The 17,707-nt window shown below is 39.0% G+C and overlaps 1 protein-coding gene across 4 annotated transcripts in view; it reads right to left on the reverse strand.

The window, feature by feature from the left end:
* WDFY3 (WD repeat and FYVE domain containing 3) overlaps positions 1 to 17,707 on the reverse strand; it is a 262,639-nt gene that overhangs the window by 58,580 nt on the left and 186,352 nt on the right. For all 4 annotated transcript variants that reach the window (XM_030847029.3, XM_060299607.2, XM_030847033.3 and 1 more), the window contains 8 exons: positions 11,963 to 12,062; positions 10,218 to 10,378; positions 8,977 to 9,206; positions 7,763 to 7,872; positions 5,968 to 6,150; positions 4,462 to 4,619; positions 3,287 to 3,364; positions 1,350 to 1,577 (listed from right to left, as the gene is read on the reverse strand). In XM_030847029.3, the coding sequence (XP_030702889.1) occupies positions 1,350 to 1,577; positions 3,287 to 3,364; positions 4,462 to 4,619; positions 5,968 to 6,150; positions 7,763 to 7,872; positions 8,977 to 9,206; positions 10,218 to 10,378; positions 11,963 to 12,062 (1,248 nt within the window). The remainder of the gene's footprint in view (positions 1 to 1,349; positions 1,578 to 3,286; positions 3,365 to 4,461; positions 4,620 to 5,967; positions 6,151 to 7,762; positions 7,873 to 8,976; positions 9,207 to 10,217; positions 10,379 to 11,962; positions 12,063 to 17,707) is intronic.

The following is a 17,707-nucleotide window of genomic DNA, read 5'->3' on the forward strand; positions in this document are numbered from 1 at the left end:
GCTCTAGGGCCCAGGCTCAGTAGTTGTGGCACACGGGCTTAGCTGCTCTGCGGCATGTGGGATCTTTCCGGACCAAGGATTGAACACATGTCCCCTGCATTGGCAGGCAGATTCTTAACCACTGTGCCATCAGGGAAGTCCCAATATGTTTTGGGTTTTTGGCCACAAGGCATGTGTGATCTTAGCTCTTTGACCAGGGAGCCAATCCACGCCCCCTGCATTGGAAAGCGAAGTCTTAACCAGGGAAGTCCCCCAAGTACGGCATTCTTGACAGAACGGAATAATTTTGAGAAAAGTAAACTTCAGGGAGCTATCTTAAAAAAAAAAAAACTTAAATAACTATATATTAGCAGGTCTAAGGCCTATATTCTAAGTAGCATCAGGACAAATGTATAGTCAATTAGCACAAGATAAATGGAGCCAGGGTTTTGGTTGGGAAAAAAGAGACACTGGAACAATGCAAGTTGTCTCATGTTATATGATCTGAACTACTTACTAGAAGACACATGTGTCAAGTCTTCTTTATAAATCTTAGTTTCTTCAATTGTTGAGAGAATCATATTAAAGTCAAGTATGTGAAAGTACTTAAACCATGAAGGGTTTCTCTTCCAAATTTGCAGTGACTTTATTGGGGAAGACTGTATTTTCCCGAACACAAAAACATGATTCCTAGATCATGATTATTTCAGACAAAATTTTTATGGTCAGTGCAAAAATCTGAATGAAGGCTTTAGGAAGGGCAACCTGTCTGAATAAAAAGGAACTTGAGGGGCAAATGTTGTTCGTTTTATACCCGTGGAGCCAGTGATGAAGCTTCTCAATATAAATGGGAAGATCTATACACTCAGGCTATCATTATTCTTTAACTGTGCTCTGTATTTCTTCAAAGAATATTGCTTAGTGGCAATGTTTATTTTATTAACACTCACTTATATAGTGCTTATTCTGTGCCAGACACTATTCTAAGTACTTTATTAATTTTAATTAATTTAATCCTCCCAATAGCTTCTAAGATGGAACTGTTATTTTCTCCATTTTAGGCATAAAGAAAGCAGAAGCTGAAGAGGTTAACGTGGCCGGTACAAGGTCACCAGCTAGTGAAGGGGCAGAGGCAGGTTTCAAACCTGGCAGCTGGCTCCAGGGTCTAAGATCCAAACCACTGCACTGTGAAGGCTCCCTGCTGCACCTTTTCATTCCACCGCCAGCACCCTGGCATTATCAACTTATTATAGTTCATCAAATCTTCTAAATTAGGTGTTTTTCGTAATTAACCAAATAAGGGAAAACGCTTACAAAAAAGAAGAAAGACATGGAAGCCTCACTACAAACGCTGAATTCTGCGCACTCACCGCCACATTTGTCTCTTGTTCCGTTTCCGGCACGTAAGGGTAATGGGTGTAAAACATATCATTCCGCACCATTTTCTTCCTCATTCTGCAGGGCCCTTCCGTCATCTCCAACATCCATTTGTCGAGATGGGAACCAATAGGGGGGCCCCAGAGCCCCCGCTCCCGCAGCAGCTCGTACTCGATTTGGCACCACTCCTCCGTCACGTACTTCAGGGCATTCTGCTGACGCTAACAAGAGGGAGTCCAGGTTGGTTTTCAAGCAAAAGCACAAGCAACAATGAACAGTCTACAAGTACCTTGAAACCAAGTTATTCTTTGGAAACAAAAACCAATCCAGGTAATTTCAGGCAATATTATAAAAGTAAAGTTACATTTATTTATGGTTAAAGTAAGCTGCCGATCTTGTGAGAAGGTGGGGTTTTAGTGATGGCCCGATTATTTTAGCACCAAGTATACAATACATGGAAGATCCCTACAGGGTAGCGTGTGCAGTACACCTGACCAGAGTGCTGAAGGAACTTGTAGTTCAGGGACAGGGACGATGGTAATATTACTTATGAAAATACATGGAAATGGTTTGTCCAGTGTGAGTTAATAAAGACAGTAATTTAAGGATGAAACCCCTTCCCCACCCCCAATTGTAAAACAGTTACTAGAACATGAATAAAAGAAAATCTAGAAAGCCACATCAAGAAATATTGCCAACACACTAGATTCCTGGTAATCACCGTAACATTTCCAATAATTTTAGGTAAAGAATATACACATGCATCTCTGATAGGGAACTTAACATTCATATAAAAATTAAAGGAAAACCATTGTTACTTGGCCCTGGTATAGATCCAAACCACCTTACTTAAATGGAAATTTATGACTTGGAATAACTTCTTTCTATTTGTCAAATGTCAAAATGTGTAACATTTCAACAGTAGATGCTTAAAACTAAGCACCTAATGATTAGATGCTTATCTAATAATTCATGGAATATAAGTATACAATTTAAGAATAAAGATCCCTTTATACTGTACAACTAACACTAATGATTATTGAAGGAGTAATCTTGATATTATAATGATACCATCACAGTACTTATGTGTTCCTGGCAGGAGGAAATCCCCTGTAACAACTAAGTATCTAGTATCATGCCCATAAAATATTAGCAGCTTATCATTCAGAAATCTTTAATAAGATATAACTCAGCTGCCATGGAAATAAAATATTTCGAATAAGTTGTTGAGTAACTATGAATTCATCAAGAGGATTTCACTGAAAATATTTCTTACTGACAAAATCACCAAGCACTTGTAATAAAAAATACCTTTATCTTTTAATTTTTTAGAATTTTAGAGACTTCTTAGAGATTTTGATGCACATTTTCATGGTCTCTTTGTTAAGTATGAAAGAAAGGGATCTTTCCAATATTTTAATTTTTATTAAGAACAGACACATGCAATATGTTGGTAGTGAATGTCATTAGGATTCAGCTGTGCTGGTCTCCAGTCTGTCACTTCTTAATGCAGTTTGCCTGTAGGAAGTTCCAGTCTTTCTATGTTAAAACCAATGGCCAAAGTAGCTGCTGGCAGGGATAATCAAAAACATTATCTGGGCTTCCCTGTGGCGCAGTGGTTGAGAGTCCGCCTGCCGATGCAGGGGACACGGGTTCGTGCCCCGGTCCGGGAAGATCCCACATGCTGCGGAGTGGCTACGCCCGTGAGCCATGGCCATTGAGCCTGCGCGTCCGGAGCCTGTGCTCCGCAACGGGAGAGGCCACAACATGAGAGGCATGCGTACCGCAAAAAAACCAAAACAAAACATTATCTCATGATAAATTCAGTTCAGCAACTTATTCTTAAAAGCAGGAGGAAGATACCAAGGGAAACAATCTTTTCTCACTCAAAGAATGCAAAACAAACCATTATTATGATTATGATTCTTACCTCCTGATATTCCTTATATTGTGTGTCTACTAAGTCACGAACAACCGCGATGTGTGTAAACATCCACTGAGAAATCTCCTAACAATGAGTGGAAAAAGTCTTAATATTTCATGATTTCCTGAAAAAAAATGTTAACTAGCCTTGAAATAATGCCCCCAAGTTAGTTAAAATTCTATTAAAGGCATCACAACAACACCCAAAAAACCCCACAGAAAACTCTGAAAGATTAATTATATAATGAATCTGATAGAGGCTTATGTGATGGACACAGATCCATATACCCCCCATCCCCCAGTGCCCCTTTCAAGGAAGGGCTCACTGCCACAACTTCTGGGAGCGCTGTCAGTATTTCAGGGATCTCCTCAGCTGCAGAGAGCTGTGGGCACCCCACAATCACTGGCTGATTTGGAGGCAAGCAGGCTCAGCCATTTCAGCTCAGTAAAGGTCAACTCTGACAGGTCATTTTGGTACCAAAGCTCCACCTGGGTCACAGCTGGGTCTGTCGCCAGACCTGCATTGTAGCCTGACATTTCCCTGTGACCAATCCTGCTTCCTTCTTCTCCCATCCACAAATATCAAGGGCACCCCTAATAAACATCCTGCACACTAAACTCCCTCTCAGAGTGTGCTTCCTGGGGAACCCAACCTGACACATGGAATGACTCATACACATGGTTTCTCCCAGGCCCTTTTCACAGCTGCCACTAATATTCTGCGATGGCAAAGACAGTATGATGAGGAAGAAATTAATGCTGGAGGTAGATGAGTTAAAAAAAAAAAATCAATCTCAGGCATGTACAACAAAATTATAAAAAATAAAAAGCTATTTTGTCTGCTGTTGCTTTAAAATTTATATAACTATTAATAAAATGGAAGGTTTGGGAGAGCTGAGAAAAAATTATCCATAGTCTATCATATATCAATATCTGAATCTCATCTTATGTCCAGTTATGCAATGGATGTAAATACACAACACTCATAGTGCAATTTTATAATAAAATGGGAGAAGGCTCCACAACCTGAGTTATTTCTCTCTTCTGTCTAAAGCAAAAATGCAGAAAAGTTCCATTTCAAATCATATGCTTGCATGTATTAAGTGTATTATATAAAACACTACAACTAAACCTTGAATTACAAATTTCTAATCATATCATTAATAAAACGAAACAATGTACCTGGGTGGAAAGACTGTGTTTATGAAGCCCACTTTCCTTTCGATTCCTTCTCGATCCCGTTAACTTGGAAAGACCAAAACCACTGCTGACACGGGACAATTTGGATTGTGTGGTGGGCACTAAAGCTTCTCCTCGACTTATGCATTTCTTTTCATGGGCTACAAAATTAAAATTAGAGTATTTTACAGTTTCTCCATGTATTTATTAGCCTTACTTTTAATACTTTGGCATAATAGTTACAAACCACAATTCTGCAGTTATCAAAAGCAGCTTATGTTACAGATGCAGACACTCTCAGATATTATATTTACTTATCTTGTATAAGGATAGCTGCATGACATTTATTGTACTAGTTGAACTCACATTTGCTTGAAACCTCATAGCTCTGCAGTAATATGCAAATTTATTTTAACTGTAATCAGTTTCTATGTTAATAACAATTCACAGTCCCCTACCTAAAATCTTTGGTGTTGTGTATACTTTGGAATTTAGAATTTTAAGAAAGTGATACACTGGCTTCCCTGGTGGCGCAGTGGTTGATAGTCTGCCTGCCGATGCAGGGGACACGGGTTCGTGCCCCGGTCCGGGAAGATCCCACATGCTGCGGAGCGGCTGGGCCCGTGAGCCATGGCCACTGAGCCTGCACGTCCGGAGCCTGTGCTCCGCAACGGGAGAGGCCACAACGGTGAGAGGCCCGCATACCGCAAAAAAAAAAAAAAAAAAAAAAAAAAAAAATGGTGATACAGTACATGTACTGTATCACCCTAGACCACCAGAAGGTCTAAGGTAACAAACAATAATTAATAATATAATAATTAATATTTCTGCAGCAAAATGTATTAATATTAATGCCTAGTAGGATAAACAAAGATAGGTTAGGTTTTGCTACCAAGTGAGTTTTGGCATCAAATTAATAATAACACCTTGGGTTTTCAGGGCTTTTTGAATTTCAGAATTATAGATAAGGGATGTAGACTCATAACCAAGATGGTGACCATACTAAAGTTGTGAGCAATGTATTATTTACCAAGCTCATAGATGCCTGATGTATAACACATATAAAAAAAAAATTTTTTTTTTAAATTAAAAGAGGGCTTCCCTGGTGGCGCAGTGGTTGAGCCTGCTGATGCGGGGGACATGAGTCCGTGCCCCGGTCTGGGAAGATCCCACATACTGCGGAGTGGCTGGGCCCATGAGCCATGGCTGCTGAGCATGCGCGTCCAGAGCCTGTGCTCCACAACAGGAGAGGCCACAACAGTGAGAGGCCCGTGTACCGCAAAAAAAAAAAAAACAAACAAAAACAAAATAAAATTAAAAGAAAAATCTAAGAAGAAAAGCCTAATCTCAGCATAATCATTCTAGAATGGGCTATACTGTATTGATTTTCATTTCTATTGTCATCATAATATCTTTCGGGGAAAGTTTTAATTTCATATCCAAAGTGCACCCATATATGATAGTTGTATGTAAGTCCCTTTGTCACATGATATCTGTAAACTGTCTTACCTAGATGATTCTGCCAACATTTCAAACCGGCTTCTTCAATGAGCGGCTTTGCTATAGCTATGTCCACATGGCCTCTTTCATTCACTGGTAGAGTGACTTTGAAAAGCTCCTCCAAGGTTTGTTTCTTACTATGAATCAATTCAGTCCAAACTCTGTTGACAGCTTTTATGAGAAGCTGACGCCCTAGGAAATAAAAAACAGCAACTGATCAAAAAGAATATAAAGGTAGTTAGTATTTTTTTTCTTTTTTATTGAAGAATTTCAACTTAGATGTATAGTACTTAATTGTCCAAAAAATGCTTCATATCATAGCCAGTTCAGTAAAAAAGGATTATTCAGGGCTTCCCTGGTGGCGCAGTGGTTGAGAGTCCGCCTGCCGATGCAGGGGACATGGGTTCGTGCCCCGGTCCGGGAAGATCCCACATGCCGCGGAGCGGCTGGGCCCGTGAGCCATGGCTGCTGAGCCTGCGCGTCCGGAGCCTGTGCTTCGCAACGTGAGAGGCCCGCGTACCGCAAAAACAAACAAACAAACCAAAAAAAAAAACAAAACAACAAAAAAAGGATTATTCAGATAACCAAAAATGCGATTGGCTACTTGGAAAACTTAAAAAAAAAAACCAAAAAACTTTATATCAAGCAAAAAGACTACATATTTATTTATAAAACTGGAAATTACATATATATTTCACTGTCTAGCTTCTTCTATAAAAGAAAAGAACTTATTCTCCACTTAAAAGTAAATTTTAGATCTAAATATTTAAGGTATATTCACAAATAAGTTAATTGTTCTTGATGATTTTGCAAAAGGAAAGAAATAGTAAACAAATATTTTTAGAGCTTTTACTATTAAATTCCATCTTGCTTTGGACTCCTTGCTAATTTGTCCGACTCCTGCTCTAGGCCAGTCCATCTTTAGCAAGCATCAAAATCACCTGGGAGGTTGTTCAAACAGATTGCTGGTCTTCATCCCCCAGAGTATCTGAGTACTGAGTACTCAGTAGATCTGAATGGGGCCAGAGAATCTGCTTTTCTAACTAGTTCCCAAATGATGTCAATGTTACTAGTCTGAGCACCTCACTTTGAGAACCAGTGTTCTAGACTGTTAGTTCCTTGGGGGGTGAAAACAATCACTGTGTCCTTAGTGTCTGGGGTTTAAGAAATTTTAGTGAAAGAACAGAGAACAAATTAATGCTTAAATGAATGAAAGAATGAGTGCTGGACCTACAAAGGATAAAATCATATGCAAAACTACCACACTAAATATTGCTGGAGAGACAAACACTTCTGTAATTATCTAATCTTTTCAACTGAACAACGTTGGAAATTAGAAATCAATCCACCCAAAGACTCTCATATGCACGATAATTACAAAATCAGTGGGAAAACTAGATTTAAAAAAGGGAGAAAGAATAAAAATGGTAGTACTGACAATCTGTCTCAAGCAATATTTGCCTCTACTGTGATTGGCCTAATACTATCAATAGCCAGCTCTCTTAATAGTAAGCGCCAAGTTAGTATCATATTTGCACTACTGCTTGTGCAAATGTAAGTATCACCAAGTTTCCTGGTGTTACTATAAAATGCGGAGGGCGAGCAATATCAGGGGTTTACTCATCCTGGCATAAGGAGATGTACAGCTAGCACGTTGGTATATGCTGGCGGGCATATTGGTATATGTTCAGGTATGCCCTATGGAGAGATTGGTTGTCAATGTTGGCGGTTTCTGAAGTCGGATTTTTTGGTTATATCTTAGAAATGAGTGGAGAGAAAAGGGGGAAAAAATTGAGATAACTACCTTCACTAATATCTTGGCTGTAACCACCATCTGGTTCAATGTCCGAGGGGATCATAATGTGCCATGTAGTCATGCGGGCTTCTGCTTCCAGTCCAAACCCATCCACATTGCTGAAAAATTCCAGTCAGTTTAAACTATATGAAGGAAATTACTGCAGCTGTAAACTGTGATGACTAAGTACTACTCTGCAGACACAAGTAAACGCTGGCTCTGTCACAGAGCTCCATAAGTGGCAGACATTTGGCAGATGCACAGAACAGAACTTATAGTTTATTATGAAAATGCCATTTTTAAGCAATGATGTCACAAATCCACTCGACTGAATGTAATTAAACTAAATTACAGCATTAAGGGGAGAATCGTACTATTTAAGATACTTTTTTATCACTATTAACATTTTTACCTAAAAATTACGAAAAGTTCATTTAAGAACATTCTCCTCCTATGACTGTGCCCCCTTTCCCATATCTTATCTCACCACTCTTTGCTCCAGCAGCAGTGAAATACCTGCAGTTTCCTACATGTGCCATATTCTTTTTGCCCTCTGGGCAATCGCATAGATGACTCTTTCTTCCCACATCACTCTTCCCCATTCTCGTTGGAGGATTAACTTCATCCTCAACCAGGTTCAAGCTGTAACTCAGCAGGTGTCTCTCCCAGGCTAGGGGCACCTGTTATGTGTTCCCAAAGCACCGTGCTTGTAGCAAGAGCACATTGCTTAGTTATGGATCCTCCCTCGTAGACTGCATGCTCCAAGACCTGCCACAGGGTCTGTCTCATTCACATTTCATCCCAGTCCCTAATCCAATGCCTGGCCCCCAGCAGACACCAAAGAAATACCTTGCAAAGCAATCAGTGGCAAAATACTAATTTTACCCATTTAACATATATTGCATTTATTTATTGCATTCTTATCTTTTTACCCCTCTTAACCTCCAATAGTGTGTATCTAATTTACTTGAAAAGCAAACTCTTATTTAAAAATTATATATGTGACATGTGATTAACAAAAAATTTAAAGATACAGAAAATTAAAGCAAAAATATACTCATTATTTCACTGCAGAAATTCAACCCTTGTCTTTTACCTTCTCATGAAGTTTTAAGTAAAACCGAGATTAAAGAAAAAAGAAATGTTATAATCAGAAAAGTAGAACAAAGAGTTCTGGTAGAAAAATATCAAAGACAAATTCAAACTGAACCTAAAAGAGTTACCTTCCAACATGCAGGTTAATGAGGCAGTGAGCCAGACAGCTAATGAATTCTTGGTCATGGTTCCCAGGGCCCAGGATCAAGTTCCTGTTTACAGTCAGGACCCTGAGTGAATCAAGGAGAGCTACTTGCTGCGGGACTGTTTTGTGTGCCCGGGAGAACTGGTACAATATGGTCCTATTGAGGCAGTGATAAACCGCATCCAGTGACAATCCCTGGGATCTTCTTTTTGACTAAAGATATGAGAGATACTTTAATAAAATGGACAAAAAAAGTCTGCTTATCATTCACACATGAACATTTATTAGGTTTATTATGTATCAGACACCATGCTAAGTACTGGGGTGCTAAGATAAAAAATACAAAGCTCTTGCTATTATGAGGTTCAGAACCCACGAGACACATAAATGTAATGAGATGAGTGCTGTGTGTATATACATCTGTGTTCAGAGCAGCCTCCCTCAGAACACGGGCAAGTGCCATCTGGGTAGAGACTCCTACCCCACAAGTTTTGTAAGGGTGATCAATCGCTACTCAAAATTACTAAAAAAAAAAAAATTACCTAAAATGTTAGTAAAGAACTTCTGACGTTGTTTCATCTCACGTGAGAACTTTTCTCTTTGGCTTAAATACAAATTTATTCTTAAAAAATTCTTGGGTGACATGTGTGTGTCTAATAACATGACAACAGTATTTCCTACTTTCTACATCATGTGTTGAATAAGATTTATCACTTGTGCCAAACCGGAAAAGGTACCACAAACACACACTAATATGACATCTTCAAAGGAACAAGGACTACAGTGAACTTTGTAAAGATTCAATTACAAGAAGAGAATACTCCTCTAATATCAACTCTTCATGCTCTGTTAAATCTTGACACACTGATGCATCATACTATGAAAATCTATCAAATCGTATTAACTTAAGGTCTTTAAACCAACAGGAAGCTGTCCAGCTATGTGGTTAGCAATGAGCAATGCCAGTGGGGAAGGCAGTGGGAGCCCACAGCCTGAGAGAATGAGGAAGCTTTACATACTGGACACACTGGCACCGGGCCACGGGTAAGGGGGGGAATGGTTACAGACCTACGTTTTATCCACTTCTAATAAGCTGAACTTTACATTAAAATGTCAACATTCATTATCTTACTAGTTACACTTATTTCCAACAATTTTGACACCCGAGGCAAAGTTTTTCAATAGGAAAACATGTACTCTACAACTAATGTGACAATGGATTACCTGTGCAATTAGTTGAATTATAAAATCTATAAGAAGTTTAGATTCTTTGTTGAACATGCCTTGCCAAAGCTTGTCCACCACACGTTGTGTGAAATAAAACACATTGTTCACCAATACTTGGTAGCTCCCTCCACTGGTAATAGGCAGAGATGCATCTTCCCCTAAATTCCAGCAGGAAAAAAATGTCTTAAGAAAATTGATGTCCACCAGCCTAAGACCAGACCCTCCAACAAATCAGGCTAAGGCAAGATGAGTACATCTACTACCGTTAGAAATAAGACCATTAGCTCTTATGTACTACTTTAAGCAAAATGATGTTCATGGCCAGAAGTCATGATAAATGTTGGAAGAAATAATTTCTGCAGGATAAAAGTGTTATGGATGGAGACTGAAGTTTCTTACTGACTTAAGACAGTCTGTGATAAGCAAACAGTTCGTCAACTGTCAGTGACACATAGCCTCCCTTTGAGAGAAAAATTAAGTCAGTTTATTAGTTGTAAATTGATTCTGTCTAACTACTAAAGGGCAAAACAAATCATCAAACAAAACTTTAAGCACAATGAAGTAATGGAGGCAAAAGAGAGGTCCAAAAGAACTGTAAAACACAGAGTACCATCAGTGGTGGTGGTGCCATGGGGTACCTCTCACCCCTTCCATGATTCCCATCAGCACTGTTTCTCTTCTACAAGCTGCCCCGGTGGCTTCAGTGTGCTCGCTGTGTACATACTGCCTCAACACTAATCCTCCTGGCTCCTCCTCCAACAGAATGCCCCCTTTAAGCCCCTCCCTCCTTTCTAGAAATTAGGAGCCTTAACTGACTGTAATTATTATTCCCACCTAACTCTAAATCACTACACAATGCAAAACTCTTCGTTTTGTGTCTTTATGTAGTAAGACTGATGTTACTTAAGATTCTCAAGCGATAAGAACAAATACAAAAGTCTGACTTGACACCACAGTTTGAGAGTTGCATGTTATGACAACACTAAAGATTTTCTTGGCAAACTTACTTTGTTAAAAAAAAATGATAATGTAATAGCATGGAGGTTCTATGATTTATATAATTACCAGAAATTCAAGTAGCAAATATGTTAAATCATTACTTTTCCTTCTTTAAATTTTGTCATTGTTTTACATATAAATGTTAGCTCCACTGTAAATGTATCAAGTTTTGTAGTTTTATTGTAACTAGAGACATACAGGAAAAACATTTTAATGTGCTTTGAATTTACATCCTGAAAGCCATTCTAAAGAATAACATAGATACCTATAACTGAATAATTCCACTAATAGGTATAGTTTCTGAGGGTGCTGGTAATGCATTTCTGAGTGCTCTTATACAGGCATGTTGCCTGGGTGGTAATTCAGAGTGCTACATTTGTAACTTATTTGTAAGTATATCACAGTAATTTTTAAAAGTATTAGATAATTCATAAAAATATACTGTTCACATAATATGGTTTTAAAAACACTTTTTCTCTTTCCTTGTCCTCTTCCTGCCACCTCTGAGCATATGAACGTGGACAAGCAGCTTAAGTACTCCCTGTTGTTGATCCTTTATCCCAGGTTCAAAGGAAGGAGATAGATGGGCCTTTTCCTCATTATAGGAAAATACCAATAAGGGGAAAATGCACAGAAAAGAAGGAAAAAGATGAAGTTAAAAAAGTGGTATACTTGGGGTTTAGATAGAGAAGGGAAGTGATTATAGGTACTTTTAACAGAGTGAAAATAAAACATGATATTACCCAATAAAACATCAGCTGCAAGCAAATGGTCCATCACACTATCCAAAATATAAGTCTGAAATTCTTTTTGCTGAGTTCTTGTCGATCTTTCAGGGGAAGCCTAATCAATAAAATTTAGAATTAGAAACAGAACCCAGTAAACAAAGGTAAGGCTCATCAACCATAGTTATATTAAAAAAAACTACTGGTAAGTAGTAGAATATGTCACAAGAGATGGTATATATGCTTATACTCTCTTATTTTTCTGACCATAGATTAAAAAACAAATAGAAGCAAAGGTGAAACAATACCTTCTTTTGAATCCTTTCCTCCAAAAGCAGTATTCTAAACATTTTAAGTATTTAATAAATATTTGATATCTATTATCCATCTACCTCACTTCCAAAAGAGATCTGGCAGTTTCTAATGAGATACAGATAAAATAAATCATAAAGCCATTTAAACAAACACAAAAGCTCAGGAGTCTAGTAACCAAGAAGGTAAAGTCAATGGGGAGGCAAGTATTTATATCAAAAAAATCAATTAAGCACACAATTTTGCTTTGAGCTTCCTAGGGTCAAGAAGGAGAAAAAATAATAATATGACTTACAAAGCCTTTAATTATCTATAAAAAAGGAAGCATACTATATAGTCAGCAAAGATGTTTTCCTAAGATTGTTCTGAGAAGAATGTTCCCTGTGGGTTTTTATAAAGAGGACAATGAACAGCCCTGTAGGTTGTACCTTTGATAATGGTTTTATACAGTACAAAGACGATTTTTAAAATTATCTTGAATAAAAGTTTAGGGCACAAAGTTAAACTATAGTTCTCTGATGGCAGTTCTTTTGGTAATTAGGGTGGTCTGATCCAGGTGCATAACTTTCAAGTCTCTAGCCTGAGAGGTGGTAAAGCACTGGGAACACAGGGATGAAAGGTAGGAAAGATCTTTTTGTCATTCTTCTCAAATGCCAGTCATGTTAGCTGGCTTTGGATAGGAGCTGGATATTGAACGATTCAATAAACTGACATAAATTTGTTTCTTAAAAAGAGATCTGGATGTTGTAGTTACAAGCAGAGTACTGATGCTTTGCAAGTGAAGTTAAAGAATCTATTTCTTCTCGCACAGACAGGTCCAGGACTATGTTTATGACCATGCCGCAAAAGTGGGCTATAGAACACTGTTCTGCTTTATGCATTTAAAGTTAAAATCTGTTCCACTGGGGAAAAACCCACTTCTTTCTATTCTGATTTTCAAAGTGGTGCTGGTGAAGATTTTAAAAAAGCAGTTAAAATTGGAATCCTATATTCAGATCAAAGATATTATTCTAAGGATTCAAAAACCAACCAAAGTTGTAATGAACGTTTCTCTGTTTTTCTGATAAAACATATTTTGTTTTAAAATGAAAAACATGGGCGTAGCAACAGTTAAAAGAATATTAGTTCTTAGGAGTTTGGTTTGGCATTAGAATAATTTGGGAAAAAGTGAAGGTCATGACATGTTGTTTATAATCTTTTTTTAGAAAATTTATTTATTGATTTATTTTTGACTGCGTTGGGTCTTCATTGCTGCGCGTGGGCTTTCTCTAGTTATGGTGTGCGGGCTTCTAATTGCAGTGGCTTCTCTTGTTGCAGAGCACGGGCTCTAGGTGTGCACGCTTCAGTAGTTGTGGCACACAGGCTCAGTAATGGCACACAGGCTCAGTAGTTGTGGCTTGTGGGCTCTAGAGAGCAGGCTCAGTAGTTGTGGCACACAGGCTCAGTAGTTGTGGCTCGTGGGCCCTAGAGCACAGGCTCAGTAGTTGTGGCTAGCAGGCTCTAGAGCGCAGGCTCAGTAGTTGTGGTGCACAGGCTTAGCTGCTCCGCGGCATGTGGGATCTTCCCGGACCAGGGCTCGAACCCGTGTCCCCTGCATTGGCAGACGGATTCTTAATGACTGAGACACCAAGGAAGTCCCTGTTTATAATCTTAATACATTTTCCTGTGTAGAACAGACTAATACAATGGTCAGCAGAAGAGTTGGGGCCAAGGCCTGCCTATTCCTCATGCTGACAGTACATCAAGACCCCACCCCTGTTAACGGAAGGAAAGCGAGGACCTTCAAGTGGTTAAGTGACAAGACAGATTGATAGGTCTGAGGACTACCCTGCAATCAGATAAGAGACCATTTTCAAACAGCTTGAGTGATCAAAATTTACGAAGGAGTAAGGCTCTCCACTCACAAGAGGATTTAAATACCCCTGAGGATGGCAATACTCATTCAGGATTATAATCAACTCAATGTGGCTAATGGGATAAGTAATAATGAGTAGGGTTTACAAAATCTTAATTAGACAAAGTTTTGGAGTATGTAAAACAGGGAACATAGAACATAGAGAAGTAGTTTGATCTGTCAACAATAGTTATTTTTACTTAATTAGAAAGTATTCTTTTGTATTCTATAAGGATTTAAGGCTGGCTCAGTCACCAACAGGCGTATTTAATCCTCTGATTCCTCTCACTGAAACTGTTTCATGAATGATCATGACCCAGAATTAACTCTGTTATTGGCTCTAACTGCCAAGTTCAAATGTTCTTGATGATACTCATAGTAGCCTAACTTTTAACGGACTTAAGACTTTATGAGTGCATGCATAGTTTTCTTGGGTGTTTTTTTCTTTTTTTAAAACAATTCACTGGACTACAATTATGTAACTACACAGTGCTTAGTTTTATGTACCTTATCTCATTGTGCACAATATCCTTTTGAAGTAGATACTATCATCTCCACTTTAGAGATAAGGTAATTGAGGCTTTGAGAGGTCAAGTCACTTGGTCAAGTCACAACTAGGTTTCAAACGTCAGTTTCTTTGACGCCAAAGTTCAGCACTTCACCTGCCATTCCATACTCTTCCAGCCCTACTAAAAATCTCCATACTGAAGTTAACAAATGCACAACAAGAGCAATTCAGCCACAAGCTCTCCATTTTTTTAGATAAACCTGGTTGGCCCACCAGACAACCAGGATGAATTCAGGGCAGAAGGAAGAGAGGGTGAGCCCTATGCTCTGCTCTGCCTGTGAGATCTGTCTTCCCAGAGAAGACAGTGAAGCCAGTCAACAACACGAGTCTTCAAAGACTCAAAGCGTCCTTTTTGAGGCCTGGGAACACCATGCAGAGTCGTCGTGGGCATGTGTGCTGCCCGTGGCTGAGAGCCCTCTGGCTCTGCGGGGGAGGCCTTTAGTGCTCCGTAACAGGAAAAGCCTTCAAGGAAGAGGGGTTTGTGCTCTGTCCTTCTGACTGCAGAAGCCTGACTGGCTTCTCTTCTCTCAGTTATTTCATAGCACTCTCTTTGCCCACTTTTGCCACTTCTTTTGGTTTGTTTATTGCTCTGCAGGGGGCGCTGCACTCTGATGGGAACGGGGAGGTCTTTTAGAAGATGGCGGGAGCAGAAAGCAGCGAACTCCTCAGACAGGCACACACTCCAAATCAGCCTCCTTTGTTTCATCATATTTCTTTCCTTCAGGTATATACAAGTACTTTTTGATCTGTTCTCAGGTACTTTCCTTCCGTGGCCACATGCAGCAAATTCATTTGGCCTTTCATTAGATGCCTGGTGGTGACAGCAGAGGACGCTGGTGATTGTATAAGCCACCACAGGCCATTTGATTTTTGAGCAGGTCTTACGTGCCAGGCACTGTGTTATGAATCTTATACCTTACTTAATTCTCACAACAGTCCTCAGAGACAGGTTCTATTTTTATGCTATCTTAAAGATGGGCAAACTGTAAGGGGTGAAGAGAACTAAGCTGGGCCAAGGTTACACAGCTATAAGCAGCACATGTTTAATTTCTCAAAATAGTTTTGCTGGGTGATTTATATATATTTAACTGTCACAAAAATCATGCAGGGGAGATAGTATATAACATCATTCTCTAGAGGATGAATTTAGCTCAGTGAGAATAAAATGTTTACATAATAAACCACAGGGCCAGAATTCAAACCAGGTCCTTCTATGACACCACACTGCTTCCCTTGTATTTGGCCTGACTCACACTCAAGCCAGTCTATATGAATGGGAAGCTTTTATTTTTATAGACTGCTAATAAAGATAACTTCACACATTCTTTTATAGATACAATCAAGTAAGTAGACACTCTTACGATGACATCCCAACAATCATAAGACTGAAAATGGCCTGGCTTGAGCATATCAGCCCAAAAATCAGTTGGTTCAAACACCTTCCTTCACGTAGGTAAATGGTAAATATATAGGATAGTTCTTCTGTTGACTTTCTTCAGAGATAGACTTCATAATTGTAACATTCAGAATCATATGCTTGTAATTTATTATTTTACACCATGGGAAGACATGGAATGCAACAGCATTTCCACTAAATATTTTTTGTATGTGTATTCTGTGTTTGTGTATTAGATTTGAAGTTCCTCAAAGCACTGATTTTTAAAAGCAAATTTATCTCTTTCTTATTAGATGGTATCATATCTTCCTGTTTGGGAACTGCCAGGGATATAGTTATAGTTAAATAATTCAAAAAAACTTAAAGAACACACCAAGGCACTGAGCTAACTTTGTGAGAGACAAAAGGACACATGAAAGTTGGTCCCTAACTTTAAAGAGTTGATAATCTATTTGGGAAATTCAATCTTGACACTCCCTGGTTCTTCCTAAAATACTACCACCCCTGACTCCCTAATGCAATCAGATACAATTCCACTTCAGGGCAAGTTAGTGTCCACAATAATGAGAATGTTATCTCAAGGTTAATACATGTCATATCAAACTTTCCTTACTGAAAAATACAGAAAACCAAAATAAAAGACAATTATACAATTTACCCGTTGCTAGTTAATTAGCTATTAGGATTCCTACAAGACTGTTATTACTGAATACATACACTTACCCCATTTCCTCTACATATGTGTATTTTATTTTTTGGCTCAGTTATGCTTTCTTACACACACCTATTCTTAACTTTATCCTGTTATTTTCTGAAAACCATTTTATTTTGCACAGAATGCTTCAAATTCTTACCCCATGCACTAAAACACTAGCCATCTCTCTTCTTAAAGTTTCCAAAGAGGACAAGCTCCACCAGGCAGGCTTTTAAATTCTACCAGATGAATTCTTGATGAAATCAATTATTTTTCTGCCAATATTGAACACTGTGGTCCCGGTTAACACGCTTTGCATAGGACCTCCCTGGTGGCGCAGTGGTTAAGAATCTGCCTGCCGATGCAGGGGACACGGGTTTGAGCCCTGGTCCAGGAAGATCCCACATGCCGCAGAGCAGCTAAGCCTGTGCGCCACAACTACTGAGCCTGCGCTCTATCTAGAGCCCGTGAGCCACAACTACTGAGCCCGAGTGCTGCAACTACTGAAGCCCACGTGCCTAGAGCCCGTGCTCTGCAGCAAGAGAAGCCACTGCAATGAGAAGCCCGCTCACCACAACGAAGAGTAGCCCCCGCTCGCCGCAACTAGAGAAAGCCCGCACGCAGCAACGAAGACCCAAAGCGGCCAAAGATATATAAATAAATAATAAATAAATTAAAAAATGCTTTAAAGTGCTTAGCGTGACTGGTACCTAAATTACACTGATTTCTTTTAATTGATCAAACAGGTATTTTCACATGAATAAGATAAAACATTTGCTGGGATTTTAAGGTTTCAAATAAAAAGTTAACTGTTTTCGCCACTAGAGGGAGCAGAGAAAGTGCAGGTTCAGTTGTCAAACTGCTGAGGGCGGCATGTGGAAAGCTCCTCACAGAGAGAA

This window comes from Globicephala melas, chromosome 5 (genome assembly GCF_963455315.2).
Source record: "Globicephala melas chromosome 5, mGloMel1.2, whole genome shotgun sequence".
In the NCBI taxonomy this organism is placed as follows: domain Eukaryota; kingdom Metazoa; phylum Chordata; class Mammalia; order Artiodactyla; family Delphinidae; genus Globicephala; species Globicephala melas.